The 24,144-nt window shown below is 39.4% G+C and overlaps 1 protein-coding gene across 4 annotated transcripts in view; it reads right to left on the bottom strand.

The window, feature by feature from the left end:
• The window catches only part of si:dkey-237h12.3 (teneurin-3), a 135,099-nt gene that overhangs the window by 48,066 nt on the left and 62,889 nt on the right, over window positions 1-24,144 (bottom strand). For 3 of the 4 annotated variants that reach the window (XM_046030484.1, XM_046030485.1, XM_046030486.1), the window contains exons 5-11: window positions 19,124-19,249; window positions 17,091-17,305; window positions 12,048-12,258; window positions 10,843-10,944; window positions 9,611-9,805; window positions 8,342-8,542; window positions 3,406-3,591 (exon numbers count right to left, since the gene is read on the bottom strand). In XM_046030484.1, coding sequence (XP_045886440.1) covers window positions 3,406-3,591; window positions 8,342-8,542; window positions 9,611-9,805; window positions 10,843-10,944; window positions 12,048-12,258; window positions 17,091-17,305; window positions 19,124-19,249 — 1,236 coding nt within the window. Of the gene's footprint in view, window positions 1-3,405; window positions 3,592-8,341; window positions 8,543-9,610; window positions 9,806-10,842; window positions 10,945-12,047; window positions 12,259-17,090; window positions 17,306-19,123; window positions 19,250-21,144; window positions 21,219-24,144 lie in introns of those variants that run through there. The other variant, XM_046030487.1, reaches the window with a different exon arrangement.

Below are 24,144 nucleotides of genomic sequence, written 5' to 3' on the forward strand. Positions count from 1 at the left end.
ACACAACCGAGGAAAGGGAAACATTTGGAAAAGAAAATTACTTATCTCTGTGGTGGCAGAGAGCTAAGACTGACAAACACATTTACGTATTGTAACTTGTAGGGAGCACAAAAAGTGGAAACGGTTGCTGGCATAAAGCTGATGTACCTGCCAACTTGATTTGAATATTTGGAAAAGAAGCTTTGCAGGTAGTTTTTTCCCCAAGATTATTGTTGTCTTTGCCTCGTTTTAACTTCAGCTCTAATTCAATCTCTCGACTGTGTATTTAAATCACAGTCGTTATGTGATTGAGCTGAATAGCTAATACTAAGCATGAGTGACAGGATATGACTGGAAAGCTGTGAGTTCACCCTTTTTTTTTTTTTTTTTTACATCTTCACATTTTTTAAGCAAAATAAAAGGTGTTCAGCTGGATCAGAAAAAAAGCATCTTGCATGAGGAATATAATTCTCAAGCAAAGTGAAAAGTGTTTTTACCTGATACTCTGGAATCCAGGGCTATACATGTAAGCCAAGAGGGAGTTGGAGAGAGACAGATAGGTAGGCAGACAGGCATACAGACATAAAATAGAAAAGAGAACGGATATAAGTAGGAGTTAGGCAAAGAAATGCAAATAGAAATAAACAAGTAGAAAATTGGTTGGTTGGTTTGAGACAGAGACAAAAGAGACAGAAGCTGGAGATTAGTAGTAGTAGAGAGTAGTAGATTCAAAGTTTAGCTACAGGATGGGGAGGGGGGATCCAGTATTTGATAAACTTAGAGAATAGATGTTAATTAAAGCAGCAAGTGATTAATCAGAATTATAGATGCTCCCATGGTCAAAATCACAACATCTTTCCGATTATAATGTGATTATAATGTCCATAGAAAGCAACAAAAATGAATTCAACATCTTAAGCTCACTAAAATATTCATTGTTAACACTCTCCATCTGCTTTGCTTTGCAAAAGCAAGACAGGCTAACACAGAAGAACACAAGAACACACTGTTTCTCTTGATATCTGAGTGTTACAACACTCTTTGTTTTCAGACTCTATGAGCCCGTTTCATCTGGGCCTGCTCGAAACATTTTACTGTCTGCTTGTCAGGAAGTATGTAGTCTCACCCTCAGTCTAATATCAATGCATCATGAAACAGCATACTTCACTTTTTTTATTTTAATTTTGCTGCCATCTCCACTTCAGTGATTTCAACAACTGCACAGCAATGGACCAGCAGTACACTAAAACGAATCAAAAACACCTTAGTGGTAAACTGCATTTCTGAGAAAGCCGTGATAATGGGTTAAGCCCTGCATATAAAACAGGATCTAGATGCTTGTGACAAAAGAATGGCCAAGGAAGTCCTCTATTCAAGCTCTGGCCATGTAATGTGATTAAAAGGTGCTTTGTGCAAATGGCAGTTATTCAGGGTTTGAAAGACACAATAAGCTTCCCGGTTCTCCAAGAAAAGGTAATACACTGCCTATTCATCCCCACTGCATCCAATGCAAGGAGTTACTTTCCTTACGGCAGCCTTAAACAGGAGGAAAGAAAGAGAAAATGGATGGTGCACAGTTGGCCCTTAGGAGGGAAAGATTAATAAGATCAGGAATGTGACCCTTCCTGCAGCTCCCTCTCTGCAATTTCTCGTCCCTTCAGAGATGAAACCACGCTGTGGAGCGGGGATTGCCAAAGAGAGAACTTGTAAATACATAATTAGGGTTCAATAGTTTGGAGTGCCAGATCTTTGTTTCACAGGGAATATGTCGTCATTGAGAGGTTGGAGATGACACTTGGGGGAATGCTATTTGACGCGGCGTGTCAGGGTTTAACTACGGGACCTTTGACAGGGGGTAAGGTGTCGAGGAAGTTTGAGTTAAAGGTCAATAGGAAGTGACATCTCAGAACTCATTATCCTCATTAATGCCAGGTGAAGCACTACCATTTCAGAAAAATGATATTCCAAAGAGGCCTACCCGTGGCTTTTCGGCTCCCTAAATACCTGCCCTTGACTCGCTAATACAGGAGCATCACTTCAGCAGTCTAAAAGGTGGAATATCTAAATGGATGGTAGAAAAATTACAAAGTTGATGTGAGGTGTTGCAAAACTAAACAGATTTTGAAAAGAGTACAAAAGAGAAGGGTAATTGGCCACATACATTCTTTTTTGTGTGTGGATTCTCTATATTGCCCCAATTAATATTTAACTCATACCCAAATCATTCAAACCTCTAAATTTACCACTACAATATCTGATATTTAGTAGCTCTGGTTAAAAAAAATAAATAAAAAAATTATGCTGAACTGGGGGTGATGCTTCCAGAAGCAGAAACTGACATTCACTTGGAAACATTGAACTGTTGATATGTTTAGTAACAGTCACATGGCTAGTACTTGAATAAAAACATAAATATACTCCATTACAAGTAGAAGTCCCGGAATTCAAATTTGACGTAAGTAAAAGTACAGAAGTATCACAAACAATATATATTAATAGTATAAAATTAATTAATATTAATTAATTAATGGTCCCTTTAGGAGTGTTACATTATTATATGTATTATATTAAATTATTTTCGTTGATGGTTATATGATTTGTATGTAAAATATTATTCTGCAGGGTAACTAGTAATTCTAGTGGAGTACAATATTTCCCTGAGAAATCTGTTCAAATGGATAAAATGCCAATACTCCAAGTCCCTCAAAATTATACTTAAGAGTACCATACTTGAGTAAATGTTATCAATTACTTTACACCAATAGGAGTTCTGGACCAAACAGTTCTGGGGGCTCCCTGTGAGGAAGCGCCCACAGGGAAGCTCCCCTGAGAACTAAATACATTCATGGGCTTTTTTTCTGTCTGCATTCCTACCGCCAATAGGAACACTGGCGGCTGGTATAGCAACATCACTTTGGCACGACTGCAGATGTAACGTTTTACACAGGTTTTCAAAAATGGCGGATTGGCTCATGTGTTTGACCAGTCAATGTACATTCCCAGTTCTTCAGGTGCAGACAAAAAAAGGGGGAGGCTATAAGAAGGTTTCTCCGGTCCGAAAACACCTCGACTGTGATTGTCCAACATTCAGAAAAACAGAACAATCCAAGGATGAAAATCCTGGCCACAATGTTTGATTCAGTGATCTCTGGAAATTGAACTGCAAGAAACCCAGCCATTTACTTCTAAGCACTGAACATATCAAAACGTACTTATTACTAATTTGTCATGCCGAGGTACTTGTTTGGAGTAGGTAGGCAGCAACAGGAGTGTATCATGATCTGCTTGAAACTGCTCTGAAAATACTGACATTCACACTCCAAAGTTGCCCTTTAAGCCTGTCCATAAATGAGTTTCCTCTGTAGTTCGTGCCCTTCTGTCAAGTGTGTGTAGGTGTACTGTACTGTATGTGTCACCGTGGCTCACCAATGGTGCAATGTTCACCCGTCCAGCCCTGGTGGCAGTCACACTTGCCCTCTCGGCAGACTCCGTGGTCGATGCAGCGTGGGTGACAGTCTCTCTGCTCACATTCTGGTCCTGCCCAGCCTTCCTCGCAGTGACACACACCACTGATGCACGAGCCATGGGGACCACAGTCTACCACACACACCTCTGTTGCAAAAAAACAAACAAAAAAAAAGCCAAGGGAACATGTAGCTTCTGTTCTGTGAAACGGCCCTTTTTCTATACTGGTGTATTTTTGTATTCTGTGTAGATGCATCTGCCACTGCTGAAAAATGCTCTGATGTCTGCTGAGAAGTGTTGGCTCCATCAGTTAAAGTGGGCCAATAAGTTTAACTGTAAACAAGACATGTTTTAAACACTATTCCTAAAAAATGTGTTATAGAAAATCCTAAAAATACAAAGGCAAGTGTTTTTTAAAAGAAGAAGAAGAAGAAAAAATTGCAATGTCTGATAATATTTCATCTAAAGAGACTCAAAAGCATTATTACGCAAAGCATTATTTTACATGGGAAAATATCAGGACTTTACCACTTTCTTTTGCTTTATGGGATCCCAACATACTTGTTGTGTACACAATTCTTTAAATGTGTGTAAAGCAGGACACAGTTACGACATGTCAGAGCAGTGGCAAACAAAGAGCAAACAAAATCCCCAATCAGCTTTTCTTTGGCTGCCACTCTTGCCAAAATGCACAATGGATAGTGAAAGATACAAAAATAAAGGATAAATCTTCCTCTAAAAAGTAGGAAATCCGTTTTGATATATAGTTATTTTTTTTCAGGAGATAATAAAGTCCTTTAAATTCTCAGAGCTTGACGTAATCTATAAACCATTTTCTCCACAATACACCAAAGCAATACATAGTGTCAGCTTGGATTAAAACCGATTCAAACATAATGAGTGTATGTTAGATGGAACACTGAAGAGATAAATCTGTGTACTTATGATGGCAGATGTATAATATCTGATTCAGTTTACATCTATTTTTTCTAAAATGTCCTCATCAACAAACTCTGGAGGACTTAAATTAGCTTATCAACAAACAGGCCCAATCAGTGCAACAACCACTTTTTACCATCTAAAATGACATCAAAGTTTATCACACAATGTAAAGGCATTTCTCAGAATAATTAGAGTGAAATAATAAAAAGTTATTATTGTAATTTTTGTTTCTGCAGCCACTTTTTATCAAAGACTCCAGTAATTTCATAGGCCAGTTTATTTCTCAATGAGTGAAAACATCTTAAAATTTAACAAAACCTGTCATCACTCAAAAAGTCTGAAGCACAAGACCAGTAAAGCACAGAAATTACTTTGTGCATCTAAAAAACACTTTTTAGGTTTTAAATATTCTGGAAGCTCATTTGCATGGAGTCTTGGCAGACTGAGGCGAGGGTTATGGATTTAAGCACATTCTTATGTCTGGACTCTGACAAATGTTAGATCAACATGTTTCCTTCAAGTATGGAGCATCGGAAATAGCAGAGCAGCTGTTATGAATCCGTGTTATCTCCTGAAAAGTAAAATTCAAAAGATTGAATCAATGGGTGGTAAGTCAGTCAGTCTGTACCAGGCTAAAGCGAATGCTCATCAAGCTGTAGCTGCTCTTGTGGGAGAATAAGAAATGTTCATTTACTGTAACCAAGAGCTTCTATCAAAGCTTTTGAACAGAAGAGCCATACAGCTTTCCGCTGTGACAATAGCCATCAATCTGCTAGAGAAAAGTAGCTCAAGTATGCCTTCAAATTTTAAGTGACTAGATGCTCCAGGAAATATATATATATATATATATGCCCACAAACAAAAAGTTTGTGACTTTTTAAAAACTTGGTATTGCCTGCGGGGAAAGCAAATTAGCCACGAGACATCATGCTGCTGCCCAAAATGTAGTAAGTCATGGATCTACTCATTTTGGTCATGTATTTTTTTAAGCCAGTCTACCACTGCTTTACCCACCCTCCCCTTTACTGAGGCTCTTATAGCTGTGCGTTTCCAGCTCTCTGAATAGAGTTTTTCTTCGATTGAGAGACCTTGGATGGTTCTGATTAAGTCGAGCAGACACTGTAGAATATTAAGCATGCCTCTGGAGGGGAGTCATTCGATTCCAAAGGGATACCTCCTTCCCATAGAATCTATGCAATCAATTTTTCATTAGTGCAAAAGTGTTTATCTGCCTTTAACATGCCCCTGACTCGAGCTGGATAGGGGTTGTGGGCGGTCGATCCATGCTACTCGCTTGTTAATTAAAGTTTATTTAATTGAAGAAGAATCGCAGCATTAATTAAGAGGGAATTCTCCACCCACCCAGGTGTGTAAACTCCCTAACTTTTGGACTGCACCAAGTCTAGCCTCGTCAGCGCCATTATTGGCAGGAGATATCTTGCTGAGTGAGAGGATTGTGTCTGGAATATTGAAGACTTTTAACAGAATAACAAATTACCTCTCTTCTAAAAAGAAAATAAAGTGACACACAGAAGGAAAAAAAAAACAACTTACTTCTTGGGCACCCAGCTGCATGCTGCTTCAAAACTTGTGAACACTCATCTATCATCTCAAGCACACCATCCAGCCTCCTTATGACTTAATTTTCTATTGAATTTCAGCCAACAGAAATACATCCGACAGACTTTTATACTGACAGAAACAAACTGCTTTTAATTGTTCGCCTCAGTATGGCCATTGTGTTTCTCTCTGGGTTTAACACACAGAATGAGTCTATTCTGAGGTGGGAATAGGCGCATAAATCACCTGAACCTCATGCACAGATAACAGATGGGAGGGGCAAGCCTTTGAACTAACATGTCACCTACCTGTGTTGAAGACAAACCCTCTGAATACAAAGCTGGTAACAAATGAAGAAAGCTCTGCTGTGAGTAGAAGGGAATACACGATTGTCTCCTCTCTAAAGAACCTGTAGCTGCTATAAAGTACTCTGGCATTTTTGGAAAAGGTTCTGAACAATTCTATGAGTCTATTTAAAAACAACACACATTTGTGTTTTAGATTTCAAAAACAACATATGCTTGGTCGCACAAGAGTAACGTGCAGCCAAAGCTCTGTTAGTAACATATGCTCTGTTTTAAACCAACACATGTTGATGTTCAGACTTAAAGGTTGTGATCACAGGTTGATTTATTTAGTCCAAAACATAATTAGGTAGTTGCATTTTTGTAATCTGTTCATTTAGGTTCAAACTACTACACTGCAAGCAAATCATAACTCCTAACAATTGTCTCAGGGATTTGCACATTCGCTAAAAACCAGTTCTTGTAAGCAAAATCAAAGACTTCTTTTTCTTCTCTGGTGAACATACTGTAGTAAAGAACACAACAAGCATGAACATCCATGCATGATTGACTCCTGACTCCTGGCTATCAGATGTCAACATCTGTCTTCTCATGCCCGTGAAAGCTTTTGTTTTGGGTTTGTTACCTGCTGTTGGTTCAGGTTACTTTCTTATTCCTACTTGGAGAATAACTGAGACTTTTTGAGACATCTCAGGGTGTTTGCATTATACAAAAAGCAAGTATACAAACATTTAATATTGTTCTCACATGGATTGATTAATCAAATTGCTTAAAAAAATACAGAGCTTGTATTAATGGTTTGAAATGCACTTGTTGTGAACGCATTACCCTAGAGGCTTTCTTATATTAATGATAATATATACTTGTTTAATTTCACCCCATCTCATCAAAGTAAAACTTTACCGAAGGTGATATAAGAGAGATGTAACCAAGAGGGCGTAAAACACAGCAGCGCAAGCACTGCAACATGTATTTGTAGTTGTATTTGTAGAGATGAAAAACTTCAGTCTGGCTCCCATTCATCATCTTTAGCAAATAATTTTGTTTCCTTCATGTGTACCTATGGGGGAAAGCTGAAAGATAATGATTTGACTGTATATTTTATTCAGAGTTTTATTTGAAAGTGTGTCATATTAATCTAGGAAAACAAATTGTTCTATGATGTTCACTAACTGTTATTTAAAAAAAACCTAATTAATTAGCTAAAATTTAGATTTTTTTAATCATTAAAGATTAAAAGCATATTACATTGTTTTACTCATATTTAAAGTTTTTTGGATTCCAAAGCTAAACAATCATATCCCAAGTTTCTTAATTACACATCTACATAATCTAATAATATACTGTATGATGGATTTTTTATTTCAATCTACAGCCTGTTATTAACTACTTATAGATCTGCTGCCATGGACACCTGGTGTTTGCAGTATCTGTGCACAGCACGGGGGAGTTTATTTGAAATAAATACAGAAAGAATTTGGTGCCAATTACTCGTTAGAGAAACTCAAACACTACCCACAAACAGTAAAATAAAATACATTATATAACTGACTGCACTGTTTGCAAGGATTTGTTAATGCATTACAAAGAACACTGCACTAATGACATCAATAAATGAATGAAATAAAAGACATTGCAGATTACAACTGTAATTAGATTAATATGCCTTTTAATTCTTCTAAAGCCAATGTGTAGTCTTTGAAAAAAAAAATACTTTAGAGCTGAAACGATTAGTTGATTAATCAATTATCAATCAAAAGAAAGTAATTTCCTTCATTAAAAAGCCTACCTAGTTCCAGCTTGTTAAATGTGAAGATTTGTTGCTTTTCTTTTCATATGTGATAATGAGCTAATTTAATACATTGTGGTTAGGGACAAAACAAGTGTTTTGAAAATGTCACCTCTCGTTTTAGGGAAGTATAATGGGATTTTTTCATGGGATTTTCTGTTATTTCATGGACCAGAATATTGACTTGAGAAAATGAGGGGCAGAATAATCGCTAATGGAAAAAATAGTGTGTTGTAAGCCCCATGACAAGGCTGCACAAAATAACTTTAAGTGATGACAAGAAAGTGAAACATGTTCTGACCTATGGAGCAGTCGGCTCCTGTCCAGTTGGCCTCGCAGATGCATGTTCCCGAGTCGGTGTTGAAGGTGCCGTGACTGGAGCACTGCTCTGGACAAGTGCTCTTCAGGATCTCACAGCTGATCCCTCCCCAGCCCGGGTTACAGTGGCAGTCACCATGATGACAGGCTCCGTGGCTGGAGCACTTCGGGTCCACACAGTCCACTTGGGACACACAATGAGGACAACAGCGGAGTTAGTTTACCATTTCTAGACAGGATATCAACTTATTTACCCCGGCCACTCCAACTCTGCAACCCGCCTAAACCATTTTTGTGTGAGTGAGTGGAAAGTGGTCTAGAGCCAGATGATGGCTGGTGAGCCACAGCTGAAAATTTAGCAGAGGCTGGTAGTAATTTTCCACCCTAAGTTCAGCTAGCTCCTCTACAGTATATTATACTTCCAATATACTGACAGCATAATTATGCTCCATTATAGGCCCTAGGAAAAGGAGTACAATTAGTGTCCAGACAGATATAATCAATTACTATTAACAATTCGCAAATCAGCTTGGTGATCTAGGTTAATAATTAGCAATTATGACCAATATAATCAACCCATTACTAACAAGGGATCATTTGCAGCAACGTTACAACAGCTTCCTCTGGAGCTGATAGCTCTGTGCGTTTCCATATCTACTTGGACACTGATATTGATCATTTTCCTGAACCAATTCATCACACCGGAGCCCTTACACGCAAGCTTGGAACTACAAATCCTATCCTCTCCTGTCTATGTTTCCTTCCCATATTGCTTCACCTCAAAGAAAACCGCAATGCATTCATTTAGTAAACTCAATAGCTTTTACATGTAGGCCTAAGGTCAACCGCACATGTAAATCTGAGCTGATAGTCTTTTGTCTGCATGTGGATCAATAAAGTTAAATGCACAGTAGTGAAGGGGGAGGCAGAAAAGGTTGACAAGAAAGAAGAAGAAACGGTAGGAACAGATGCCATTGACTGACTGATTTTAACACGTGTCTTCAACTGGGGAGCATTCCAATAGGTGACTGCATCAACAGGCATTGCACAATCTGTTCCAGCTTGTACCCTCATACGGTCTAAACACTAAGAGTGAGTTAATTTATACACACAGTATCAATAACAACATCCAAAGCATTATCTGCTCGGTGGAGTTGAAAACACCGATTGTTTCTCCAATGAACTGTGTCGATTCCCCCAGATTCAGCTGCTTCCAATCCAATGGGAAGAACCTTTTTTTTTCCTCATTTACCTTGCTCACAGTTGGTTCCTTTGTGGCCAGTGTTGCACACACAGTTGCCCGCCACACACAGTCCATGTCCACCGCATTGAGGATCGATACATTGGGAGGCAGGAACGTCACACTCAGTGCCCTTCCAGCCACTGTAGCACTGACAGCGCCCCCTGGTATACTGGCCATTACCGCTGCACAGGACCGGACAGGCAGCTGAGGAAAGACCGCATGTATAAAAAAACTCCTCCCCAAATTGTAATATAATATAATATCAGGATGAATGTGGTATTAATTAAATAGTTTTAGGAAATACGCTTATTTGCTGTGCTGCCCAGAGTCACATTGTTACATTGCTCACATGTGTATGGTAAATATGAAGCTGGAGCAAGATGAAAGAAGGCTTGGATACTAATTAACATGTTATTTCTCTTTTGTGTATTCTGTAGAAAAACCTTAGCATAAAACAATAGCATAATAACACAATAAGCCGTTTTACGCAGGATCATGTGCCGGACAATTTCTTGTATGGGACCAGTTACTATGGGCAACCATCAGTTACTGGCCACATTTCCCACGTTACAGCCACATTACTGCTAGCTTTGGTTTTATGTAGCCAGTATTTGGTCACTCGGATACAATAGACGCGAAAGCAATTTCTTTTTTGGTGCTCAGTCCGTTAAAAATGGGCCATTTTTGTTTAGTTTCATTGAAAACCGCTAGGGACAGATTAGTTACCGAGTATAAAATAATTTTTATTATATAATTTTTTCCTAAAGATATTATTAATAGGGTTTCTAAAATAAGTTACATGGTACAATTGAAAAACAAACTCAGTTCTTGTAATGGTGGTAGTGATTAAATTAACATGTATGTGTCATTTCTGCACTGACATGTTGTGTTACTTCGGCTCATATATACGCCTATCAATTTATCTGCTATACTGTGATGCTGGCCAACACATCAGCCCAGGCAATTTGTCAGTAAAGCTGTACGAGACACCATTTGTGAAGCTATATGAGACACAGTGATTTTTTTTAAGCTTTGAGCACCATAAACAAAAGTTCCATTAACCTTGTGTTAGGTTGGCAGCAGAAATCTCAGAAACCTGGGCAAATAAAACCACAACAATCTGCATAGCTGGATACCATGAGATATATAGTAGATTTTTTTATTTAAAATTTGGGTAACTGACCCTTTAAATCATGTGCTGAATGGACAGAATAAGAGTAATATATGAGTTTAATAATTACCTCTGGAACAGTACGGCCCTATGAATCCTGGGAAGCAGTGACAGGATCCCGCCACACACTCTCCGTTCCCGTAACAGTTATGTGTGCACTCTGTGACGGATTCTGTGGGTACAGCAGTGAGCAAGTCCAACTATTAATAACTCATCAGATTGTCATATTAGAGCAAATCTGAAATTCCTCTTTAATTTAACTTTTGTCAACTGTACAGTTTAAGAAATACTGCCAGACAACCAAGATACTAACTTTTCATTTTTCCCCCCCTCCACGAATCTAGACTTTCTAAGCATCCCTTATCTGCAGTACTCCTATCAGGCATGGCATAAATTTACAGCTATTTGTCCATGTTCCACTAAGGTCTAAGCCTCCATAACATGTATACTGCAGCCCGACTGTTCCCATCTAAGCCATGTTAAGTAAAAGCCACACAGGCATTTTAAATTAGACCAAATAATTCCATTTCCATGACACATTTTTCTTTCCTCCTGTCTCCTCTACTGCCTCCCTCTTCCACCCTTCAAACCCTTGAATGACTGATCATGCCCACACAAGCCATGCAATCTCCAGAGTGTTTACAGCTCAAATCCTCTCTCACTTGAAGTTAATCTGACATATCCCACAGACAGATCTTGTGTTCATTCAATAGACCATCGCTCATAAAGGGCACCCCCAAAAGACCAGGACCCTCATTTTGATCGGCGTTAAGAGGGCAAACTTTTTTGTTATTACACTGGCTTGTATTGGATGTTCATTGAGCCTGTGTCGGACCCAGGCAATTTTGACCTCACACATCAATACATTCGTATTTGTAGGGCCAGATCAATGGAACTCCCCGAAGGAAATAGAAAAAGAAAAACGTTAACTCAACCTTAGTGTTTTTCCTACCTCAAAACCCACAAGGAAATTTCACAGACTTCAGAACACTGAAGAGGTTGTTAGGAGGGAAGGATCAATGCTGTGTATGGTCTCGTATTATAGTGTTGAGCACAATAATCCACTACCCTCCAATGGAAACCTAGTACTGCCTCCTAGGTTGCTTAAAGTTTGAAAAGCTCAGCTTGTTTGTGTGGTAGCCATAATTTCCAACCACTTTACTGTTTGTTCATTCAGGCGCAGCTGTTTAAGGAAATTAAAGTCTTCAAAACATGTCATTACACATCATTCCAATCACACTCATCAGCCATTGCAGCAGATGTGTGTCCTCGTACCCTGGATAATGGTGTTGTAGGACACTGCCTCCACGTTCCGTCCATCATTATAAAACGCCAGGTGCCACACCCCCGAGTCCAGGTACTGGATGAATCCGGCTTGGTGGACGGTGACCTGATGATCCAGCCGGGCCCTTGTCTCTGGTTCACTGAGAGTCCGGTGCTCTTTGGCGATAAGCCGGCTGCCATCCAAGAGCTCCACAAAGTCATACTGCAAAACAAGACGCCAAACAAATTCCGACAGATGCGGGTGATTGCCTGATTAAATCAGGCAGTAAAGAAGCATGACAGTTCAAAAAGTTAATATTTTCTTCTATTGGATGCTTTGTATGCAGCTCCTCTTGTGATTTCCCTAACTGTCTGAGAGGAACTCTTCAAAGTCGTAATGCAAGCCACAACCAGAACAGGTTTGTGTACACAGCAAATATTCTAGTATAATAAATGTTGATTTTTCAGTGACTGTTATTTGGAGTTGATAGATGTTATTTGGAGAGTTGTATGTATACTGATGGAGCTGATATGGCTCTGGGGCAAATGTTCAAAAATGTTCTAAAAATATATTGTTAACTCTGATGGGAGTGCACTTCAAGACACTCTGGCGATGTGCTTATCATAATCTGTAAAATTAACACTGATAATGTATGGTGTAGATGCAGATACTTAAAATACTCAGTTATTCACTGATGGTGTACGCACCTGCACAAAATATAAATAAAAATTATCATCTTTTAAATAATATCAACACATTATTGGCATACTTAATCTACAGACAGCAAAGTGTTATTAATGTTTGAGATGTTTTTATTGTTTTCTTGTTTGTTTTTAATGTACATACCCAGGACTCCCTGACAAACAGTATAGATAGATATAAACCGATTGAATGTCTTACATACAATAAATTCAAAGAAAATATGTCATTGCTGGTAAGGTCAGATTTTACAGATGTAAAGTATACTACAGTATACACAGTACATACATGCTATATTTAAAAGGCTATTTTTTCTTTCCTATATGTTGGGAATGCAGCGTTAACAGTCTCTATATTTTTTTGTCAAACAAACACTGATTTACAGGGTAAACAAGGAGTAACGAGTTATTCCTGCCAAGTGAAACGAGTAAAGCGGCGCATCTGCTCTCAGTGCACCTGCTCAACACCTGAACCTCATTTTTGACTGAAGCTGTAGGGTACAGAGCACTGCAGCAGAAAACACTGTAACACATACCAGCAATCCCCAAACAGGTAATAGGCTGCAGAGGAGCGCAGCAGATGCAGACAGATCCCCTGGCTAAATCAGAAGTTAGCTACACAGATGTACTGAGTCTATAGTGAAGACTCAGGTGGAAAAGAGACTGCTTAGGAGTGTGATGCATACAGAGTGGCACTGTAGCAGTTTTTTGAGAGATAAGGCTGTTTGCACACAGCTTTGATGAACTGTAAATACACTTTTGAGCATTTTGGCCTCTTTCAAATCTTTGTATTGGTTTCATGGTCCACAATGAAATCAAAATAACCCCTCACCAACCCCAATTCCAGAAGCAGGAGGAAGCTAAAAAAACAATGATAAACCCACTGTCCACTATTGTACCTGCTCAGCACCAAATGGTAGACAAAGTTAGCAACAGGCTGGTAATTTGTAGCCACTAAAACAGAATTTTATCATAAGAGTTGCTGGAAACCAAACTAGAGCTAAAAGAAGAGTTTGGCCAGAAACACAACTTGAAATGAATGCTGATGTTACTCTCTGCTTGATGTGTAATTTGACAGTTTGCTAACACTTCAGCCAAAATAACTTAAGCTGGTCATATGTATGTTGGCTGGTGGCAAAAATTAATTAATGCAGCTTTAAATCACAATGTTCATCCAGCCTCAAAGAAACACAATAGATGTTGAAATATTTGACAGAAGGGGACAAGAAAATACATTAAAACAGGATTTAGCTCAGGAAAGTGACAAACATGGACCCAAGCAACCTTTCAGTTGACTTGCATACAACAGGACAGAGAGCGTTAAGCAAGGGGCAGGTGAAGTCAACACTGTGATTTAAATCCCTTTGAGTAGAGCAGGGGGCAGTGGAGGGATATTAACCTGGCGGAAGTTGACTTCTTTGTGTGGTTGGCTTGAGGGGGAAGTGATAAAACAGTTTATCCCACGAGCCCTAAACCTCCTGGCCAAGTGCCTACATCTCGATGAGCTGGTGTGAACCCCCCTCCATCTCATCTCAATCCAACAATACCGGTGAATAACAAACAAGAGACCAAGCGTAGAGAGACTGCCAGATGCCCCATGGAAAGAGGAGGATCGCTCAGAGCCTGTACATTCTTCAGCCTTTATATTGAGTGAACTTAGTCTGGCACTTGATCTACAACCGTTTTTTTGTAGAAAAACCCACAAAAGTTTGTTTCCTCTGACTTGTTTGGTTTGTGTCAACGCAGACAAGCACTCAATAGCAGATGGAGGAAGTCTATATGTAAGAAAGGTGGAAAGGCTGTTGCACTTAAATGGTGTCTTTTCTTCTAAACTGTGACGACGAACAGTCAATATCTCTCATTGGGGTCTTTCATGCTCAGTTAAGTAAATGCATTGATTTGGGCCCCTGGTCTCTGAAAAGCATGTAATTTAGACATGGCCACAATAGACACAATGTCCGGCATTGGTAAGCTTGAGTGTCTGTGCAACAATTGCCTGAGACATAAAAGTAGTGTCTTGTTAATTAGTACCTTTTGGTCTTTGATTTTTTTGAGCTTCCTTTTCTCACCTTGAAAGTGCTCACCTGTTGTCACTCGCATCGGACTTTCTTCCATAAAACGGTGGCCCTAACTGTCTACACTTGAGTGAAGCCCATCTTTACAAAGAGAGAATGTCAAGAAGGTGAAGCTAAGAGCTTTTGTAGTCAAGTGTGGTGGAAAATAGCCATTGTCTGAGTGCTTCCATCACCATCACCAGAAGTTGGACATTCGGATGCCCAGAAATGTCATTCAAGTGACACATTTTGGAAACACTTCAATTTGCAAATGGTAGACGTTTAGTGGAAGTGAAAGACGTGCATGTTCACACAGGCAAATCGAACCTGAGAGGAGAAAACAGAAACTAGTGTGTGGTTCTAATTTGCAAATGCATACATGTCTGGAATTGAAATAAGGAATTTCACAAGGGCAGATAAGTAACCCTATTAAATAATATTTATTTACATTGTTGGATGCAGCTTTTTTTTTACTTTAATGAACAGTTTTTATTCTGCTTATAAACAAGCTGCTTCAAGACACAGTAAAATGGTCTCTTTACATCCGTACAGCTGCTGTAATAATTTTCAAACATTAACAACTGATCACATGGCTCTTGTAACAATTAACCCACAGAGAATTATTATTATTAATAACTTGTCTGTTCCCCTCCACTCTATGAAGCATTTCAACCTGTTTTAGCTGAGTGTTTTGGTTTCACGGCCCACAAATTTACTATCTTGGTTCTGTCTCACCACTCTCACAGGCTCACTTCCAAACACAGTAGGTAGCTATTTTTTTACGGAAAAGCCCTACAGACCACTGTACACTACCTGCCCAGCACCAAGTGGTAGGCAGACAATTACTGGCTAGCTGGTGAAGACAGCGGAATGTTTCTTAGCTAAAGAGCCAGATATTTCCCTCAGGAGTTGGCGGAGACCAAATCAGGGCTAAAAAGAAAGTCACACACATTCACCATCACATATGAATAGTGTATGTTAATAGGTGCATTTGACTTCATGCGACGCTGCGCAGCGCTGACTTAAAGTGATACATACTTGACTTAACATTAGGCATGCTGGTTAGAAATAATGTCTGACTTTCGCTGGCGCATAACTTCACCATGTCACATGACATTGAAACCTCATTGGCAGCGCAAAGTTACAACCACCTTTTGCCTAATTTCTCAGCATTTGTCTTTTAAATGCCAAGAGGCAGAAAGTGTCTGACATGACGGCGCCATTTTTATACCCTGCCCCTGCCTTCACCTGCAGATCACGTTCAGGGCTGAGAGGATTACTTTAAAAATGTAATCCGGTACAATTACTAATTTGTTTAAAATTGTAATCAGTAACTTAATCCAAGTACCACAAAATAAAAGTAATGTAATCTGATAACGTTACTTTTGGATTACTTCAATGCTAAATAGGCAAATGAAGTGAAGAGTGTTTCAATGATGCATTGTCTGCTCAGTGTAGTTTTAGAGAAACACACAATAACAAAATCTCCTATTCTCAAAATCCATGTTTAATTTTATTTATATGTTATGCTTTGCACTATGACACCACTACAGCAGGTGAAACTGGATCATATTTGATGGAAATATTTTCTCTCTGATGGCCCCCTGCTGCTCTGCCTCAACTCTGTTATTCACAGCGTTTCCTGATGGACAGATGTATCTGTAATCTGATTACATCTTTATTTTCTGTACTTTAACGGAATACAGTTACTTTTTTTTGTATCCCGATTATGTAACGCCGTTACATGTAATATGTTACTCCCCAACCCTGCTCACGTTTGACTATCAAGTCGGCAAAAGTCAGCCGCAGTCATCTCGAACGCACCTAATTCTATGTTTACGCATTTTACTGTCCCCAAGTGGTCAAAACAAATGAATAAATAATGTAGGTTTAAAGACATAATTTTTACACCCCTTAAAATGATGTAATTCTTGTAGAAACAGGATGTTGGGCAGGACATCATCCTCAAGTTAGTTAAAGAGAACAACTGTTTGATTTGATAGGAGGGACCAAAAAGTGGAATTACCAAATACCGATTTAACTGTAGCACAAGTAGAGGTCAGAGTCTTAAAGCCAATAAACTGACTCTGTCTCTGTCTAAGCTTGTAAACTGTAATAAGTAATAAGATACTGGTCATACCAGGCCAAGTAAGGCTATAGCTGCAAAACCCCTGAACATAATTAATTAAGAAAGATTAATGCTTTTTATTGCATTGAGTGATAAAGCGTCATCATTTTCATAGTGTCTTTAATCTAAAAAGGTATTAACCTGATTTTAAAAACATTTTTATAAAGGCTTTACCTGAGTGTGAGACGGTGCAAGACCTTTTCGTCCATAGACTCCAATCAGTGCGTTCTTCTGTACAGAGATGTTGAACTTCAGGAAGCGTGGTTGCTCCATGCTTAATTGAGAACGCCAGAACATCCCTGGTGGGACACTCTGACCCACTCTCTTCCCTATGTCGACCTGTCCAGTATCGATGGAGTTGTTCTCCTGATGAAGGACACTTGTCCTTCCTAGAAGACAGAAACACATCCCCACCCAGATTATGTAAGGTATTCAAGAATCACAAACAGCACGGATAAGGTGAATTGGTCATCACAAAGCCTTTCATGCCATCAGCTGAAACCTTCACACGCACATCTAAAATACAATCTTGGTTTTTGTGTCTTTGATCTCTGGATTTCAGAAATTGACGCATCCTATCTTTTGCTTTCCAGTGTGATCTTATTCATGCAGATACTTAGCAATAAGATAGTCATATCTTTTCCAAATGAGCAGTGACCAAGCAAGACATGTTTAAAAGTAATGGCTCCCCTGTGGTCCATGATGCACTGCTCACCTAAAAAAAATTGCCAGATATTATTGGCTTTTTACAAGAGTCCAACAGGATGTATCTCCCATCTCTTCTCTTGCCCTGGTGACTCATAGAGTAAGGCTTCATCTCAGATAAGGTCTAAATGGAATCTGTCAGATATACTGAGCATTACCTTGCAATGCAATAACAGCAAATCAAAACAATTTTGCGAATGATGTCCTTAAACTGTGTCCTTACAGTGCCAAAGATGGAGAGATGGCCAGTTTAATGCTAACATGAAAAACTGTAGTCTGCAAAGTGCCATTACAAGAACAGATTTCATTGTTAGACAAATCTGTAAAGCATTTTCAAGTCCTTGATGTCTAAAGCTCTGGTACAGAAGGAATACAGCTGTACTCTTTACAGTTTAGTGTGGCAATGACCTGCCAGGCCGGTGATGCAGAGTTGTCGTGCAACATAATAACAACTCAACCTTTGCTCCTGCATTTCGCAAGATGTGTTTGTGTGTGGACCTGTGTATACTGTAGCTGTGAGTGTACCTGTTTGCTCCAGACCTCCACTATTTGCATCCCTGTGTTGTGTGTGTAATGAGGCCATTGCCTGTCACTTTAGCTTCAGTCAAAGTGAAGACTGGAAGCCAAGTTTACCTCTGGGGAGAATAATAGCCGGCTATTGATTGCCTTTAAACAGTCCAAAACCTGCCTCATGCTATCTTAATTAGCAGTGCTTATGAGGATTTAAATCTAGCTGAGTTTAAACAATTGAGCTTTTGCCTGGCCTACTCAACTCAATTAATGCTTTCGTGGCCGTGCATTTTAAATACCTCAGTGTGCTTAAAGATTAATTTGGTGGCTTTTGCTGTAAGGTGAGCTGAGATCGCCTGCATGCTTGTTGTTGAATACACAATAGTCCAAGATTATGATTAGGCAGTACAAAGCTGTCTGGAATCAGTCAATTAATATTCAGAAGGTGAAAGATGTCTATAAATTCTACAGGCTGACTGGGCATCGAGCATCAAACATTTCACTCTGTCATTCATGGGGCCAAATGTTTTGCTGTTGCAATTTGTCTTTCTTAAACATATCATTATCATTTGAACCATCACTTGTTTTAAATAATTAGAATTTTGGTGCTTTAAAAGGAGCCTTTAACCTTTTTTAAATTAGCATTTAATTTCAAAAAGCATTCATTACAGTTGGCCTTATTTTCTTAATTTCTGACAAGTTTAGTTATTTGTACATTTTCTTCATCCAAGGTTATCAGACAACTGGTCAACACCCTGTTTTTGCCAAGCCATCAATGTGTTAAGTTTATTATTTTCATTTCTGAAAAGAAAAACTTAACCCTGATAGCACAATGTATTTTTAAAAAAGCAATGCCAATAACCATGACCAAAATATTTCTAAGATACTGGGGAGCCAACAAAATAATAAACAGTATTAATCTTGTAATTAATACTTTAAGTCTTATTTGAATGTTAAAAAGCGGTTTATTCAGATGTCAGTCCTTTCCTTACCGTCAGCAGCCAGAGCAGTCACTATGCTCGACTGAGTGGGCCCCGTCTTCCCAACTCCTCCGTTTTCAAAAGCCGGCTGGTTGTCCAACTCTTGGAGCTGCCAATTGAGGCCGAAAAGGTGCATTGCTGTGAAATACACAAAAAAGCTGCGTGGGCTTGTAGAAATTGATAAACAAATAAGCAAAAACAATCAAGCCACTTGAGCACAAAAGACCTGTGGGAGAGCATAATGGATGTATTCAGTGCAGGCATAAAAAAACAAACAGTTTAACTTCCAACATTTCATTTCACGTTTTGTTTTTTGAGGCTACTCTGCCATGGGTGGCTTTTGTGTAAACACAGCACCAATAAAGGCCAGACAATGTCATTTCAATCAATACTTAAGAACCCTGTTGCTCTAGCATGTTTCCTTGGGGAGTGTTGTTCATTAACGTTCTAGAGACTACACACAAACACCTATTTTGACACAAAAAACCTCACCAAGTCTAATACAAAGTAGGAAGGACACGGAAATGCAGTAACATCTGTGTGAAAGAGTAAGATAGAGGAAGAGACAGAAAGACTTTGAAGAAAGTGTAAGGCAGTTTATTGAGCCAGACAGTCACAGCATGAGGAGGTAGAGTGTAAGATGCTGCAACACTCCTCAAGTTCTCTTACATAACTAAACTGTGTTTGGCTTCATTCAGCCAACCAGCTTTGTCACAGTATTGGACACAATCAAACTGTGTTCTTGTTGTTTTGGAAAACTGAGGTGCTTCTGTGTGCGCAGCGAGAGGGCCAATCTCCTTCAAAGTCACCAGCCAGGGAACATGCTGAGGAAGCATCTTGATTTCCGACCATTTGATCTGCGAGAGGAACTTTTCTCCAACACTCGTCGCTTGCTGGGAAGATGGATATCGACTGCAGCAAATAACTTGAGAGGTGAGTGTGGGGCCAGAGAGAATATCAAATGTAAGGGAGACCAAAAGAGAGATGGAAAACTAGTATGGACAGTGTATCAATCGTGCTTTGTTAAGAAACAGTGCATGTGGTTTCTTTAAAGCCTGCTGGTGAATATACTTGGCATCAGTTTAGTGAGGATATATAAAGCACTGTCCTTCGTAGATCAAATAAACAGGTGCTCCGTAGCCTTGAATTCCAATCCAATAATGCATATTTAACATTGAGTGATAATGTTTGGCTACCCAGTGCAGCCAGCATCACCCTCCGTGTCAGAATCCATTTCAGTTGCCAGTGGAACAAACAAACAACATCACCAGCAACAGAAATGAATGCTGACTGGTCCATCAATATTTTTGACAAGTCTGACTTTTCTAAACATTCTGAATGGACAAGTCTGACAGTGCCTCCCAATGTGAAAAACCTGCAAGATCTGTGCACTTTTGTTCTGTTTTTGCTTCTCATATTTGCTACATCAATAAGGTGCCCTGTTTTTATTGATAGAATGGCTTCGTAATGTTCTAAATCTTTCACCAACTTCAACCAGATGCAGATCAATCCAAGGACGGATGTATGAAATCACAGGCAATCCAGACAGATATAGACACAATCTGCAACTTCACATTTGCCAAGAATCAGACAAATCCTCTAAAAAGATTCTAATTTGTCCCTAACACTTAATGCAGAGCATACTCCTTGGTCTAGTTCAACGGTAAAACTCATACATTTAAATACCAACTTAAATACCAAACTGCTTACTGCGTAAATATTTTAATTTCTTAGATTAATTTGTTGGTGGCTTTAAACTGAGGAAACGCTCTAGAATCCTTAGAATAAACACTGTGTGCTGAACTGGGTACCAAATTGCATAGATCAACTGAAGAGCATTAACCCAAAGTGAATTTACCCTCTGCCTGAAAAAATTTTTACAGCCAAGCAAGCAGATCTCTGAGGCTGATAAACATCAACATGCTAACATGCTCATAGTGATGATGCTAAATGCTAATGTTTAAAACAACATACATTATGTAGTATTTTATCTTAAAATAACAGCTTCAAAATCATTTTGATGGTACACTCACTTGTAATAGGGAGAATGATGTCTCTATCACTGCTGCTCCGGGCCGGGGGAGCTTTCTATGGCACTATGTAATATTTAAATCCCCGGCAGGATTTCTATCATGAGTAATGCTTTACGGCACCACAACAGATCAACAAAACTCTTCGGCAAGCAAGCTATAAGAAGTAGAAAAAAGTATAGAATGTACAATGGAAGTTCCTTGGAAGAAGCTAGCTCTGTATTCTCAGTATGGAAAGCATGGCAGAGGCTGCAAACAGACCGAAGATGATGTCGGAGGAATCGAGGAAGAGAAAATGAAAGAGTGACTGACAGAGCACGAGGCCGGACAAGGGTAAATCGGACTGGCATTAGGATGGATGTTGAACTGGCCATCTTTCTGTTGGACTATTAAGTAATAACTTATTAGCTAGCTTGCTATGTCTTGTGTTGTTGTGCTTGCTTGATGTTTGGCTGTGTTAGCAAAGTTGGCAAAATCAGCCAGAGGTTTCGCAGACAGAGGTTTAGCCACTAGCTATAAATCTTTTTTATAGCTAGCTAGCTAATTTTAGCACACTAAGGAGATACTCGGACATTGGCAACGTTACTGTAAGTGCTCTTGCGTCGTTTTCTGTTAGTTTGTTGGCTAGCTTGCCATCCAAGTTTCAAGCAACATTATGCTGCTGCTGGTGGACAGTGTTGGGCAAGTTACTCTGAAATTGTAATATATTACTAGTTACTTATTACTCCTTAATAAAGTAATAATATTACTTTATATTATAATATCTTTATAATATTATATCACCAAAGAAACTAGTGCTGAAACAATTCATCGATTAAATCGATTAATGAAATGCATTGACACAAATTCTTTTCATCGATGCTTTGTTTAAGTTCAAGTTCAAGACCTTTATTTGTCCCACAGGGGCGATTAGTTTTGCTGCAGTAGCAAAGAAGTTGACATACAGTACATGACAACAAAGACGGCAACATCGATTAAAAATACAGGGTCAGACCAATGGGTAAATGAATACCACAACATTAAAAGTTTAATTTCAAGTGAGCTGCAGACGTTACCTATTCTTTACAGAGTTAAGCAGAGAGATAGCAGAGGGTACAAAGGAGAATTTATATCTTTTTGTTTTGGCTCGTGGTTGACTGAAGCGGGAACCAGAAGGCAGCATCTTAAATTCTGCATGCAGGGGGTGAGAACTATCAGACATGATGACTTCTGCCTTTTTAAGCACATGTCTATTGTACAGTTCAGTTAGTTTTATCTGCTGAATCCCAATGATTTTGCTGCTAACTTTATTTACCATTGCTAATGTGTTTTTCCGTTTTAAACTAAGAGAAGCATACCAGCAAATACATGAAAAAGTAAAGACGGACTCAATAAAAGATTTATAAAACAATGTCATCAGGGATCTGTCCACTTGAAACTTAGCTAGCTTTAATCTATATAACTATACAGCACACTGTTTCGGACAGACATTTATTACTGTCGCACATCGCGCTTACGCTGTGAACATGACGTGATTATGATAGCGCTGTTTGCAAAGTGGAGGAAGAGGAGGGACAAAGAAATAAGTGTCCAAAGTATGGGATTATTTCAAGCTATAGAAAAAAACAACTCTGTAATGTTACCGTCTGTCCACCGTAAAACAAAACTTATGTTGCCTCGGCAACAGCACGACAGCATCTGATCAGAAAGCACCCAGTGTTCTGCCAGCGGACCACAGACAAGGTAACAGTAACAGCAACTTTAGCATTTAACTGAAATCATGATTGATTGTTGAGTTGAAGGCTAGCCAATGTAAGACACAGACCTCAGCTGAAAATGTGACCACGTGCGTTTGTTGTTCTCCTTTTTGGCCTGTGAGCTGTAACGTCACAGTCAAGAGTTAAGTGCAATTTATACATCTGCATGAAAACGACGGTATAGCCTCTGCGTAGCCCCCTACCCTACGCCGTCACCTACGGCCTAGCCTGACATGCACTTCATCAAAAATGTAACAACACGTCAAGTCGATGTGGACCGTAAGCTCTGTGATTGGTCAACTGGGTAGCCTCACAATGCCTCAGAGCCGACAGGAAGTGCCCGTGCTTTGAAGTAACCGGTTGATGACATTTGAAAAGGCTACACCAGCCGCACGTATACAATTTTTTGTTTTTTGTTAGCAGAGGGCTAAACCGGAAATTAGCCTGCTCGGCTGGCAAAAGTCAACACAGTGTAGCGCTACTGCAGTCTAGTGTTTGGGGGTGTAATTGCAGATCGACGGACACACAGACGCACAAGTACAAATGCCTGGCTACGTGCGTAGACCCTACACAAGAGTATACATTAAGCTTTAACTGGGTGTCGTGGAGCTGCACCTTTTAACTCACCTCCAGCTCTCTCTGTAGCTCAGACAATCCCTGCTACTTGCGTGTGCTAATCCATCCTTTCACCCATATTCTTTGTCTTTATAATTGCTATCTTTATAACAACAAACAACAGCTGTTTCGTGTTCAGGATCGCTCAGTTCGCGTTTCACATTTCACGTGTGTTTTCTTGACAAAACATTGTTTGGAGACCAGCGTCGGGGGACACGACACTGGCCGCTGTCAGCTCGTGTAGTGTGTGGCCCCCTATCACGATCAGTCACGTAGAGTGAGCGCCACAACGACTTCAAGCCGCCAAGCAAAAGTACTTCTTAAACGACGCATCGATGAATCGTTAAAATAATCTATAGAAGCTTTGAATACTAAAATCATCGTTAGCTGCAGCCCTAAAAGAAACTGTGTGGCAATGGGCTCTTGTGTATCAGACACACCACAGAACCACCAAGAGCCTTCCCCTCTTCACTGCTCTTAGTGCACTAGGGCCTGAATCCCTACTTACCTCATCAACAAATTGCTTTGAGGTGAATAGCCCTCAATTTATGAATTTGCATGTTATTCCTGCTTCAATTAATATTTATGGGCCATGTGCAATTCTCTTCCTGAGCAAGAAGCTGAAAAAGCCTCTAATCACTGACTCAAAGTC

This window comes from Micropterus dolomieu, linkage group LG19, assembly GCF_021292245.1.
Source record: "Micropterus dolomieu isolate WLL.071019.BEF.003 ecotype Adirondacks linkage group LG19, ASM2129224v1, whole genome shotgun sequence".
NCBI classification, from domain to species: Eukaryota; Metazoa; Chordata; class Actinopteri; order Centrarchiformes; family Centrarchidae; genus Micropterus; species Micropterus dolomieu.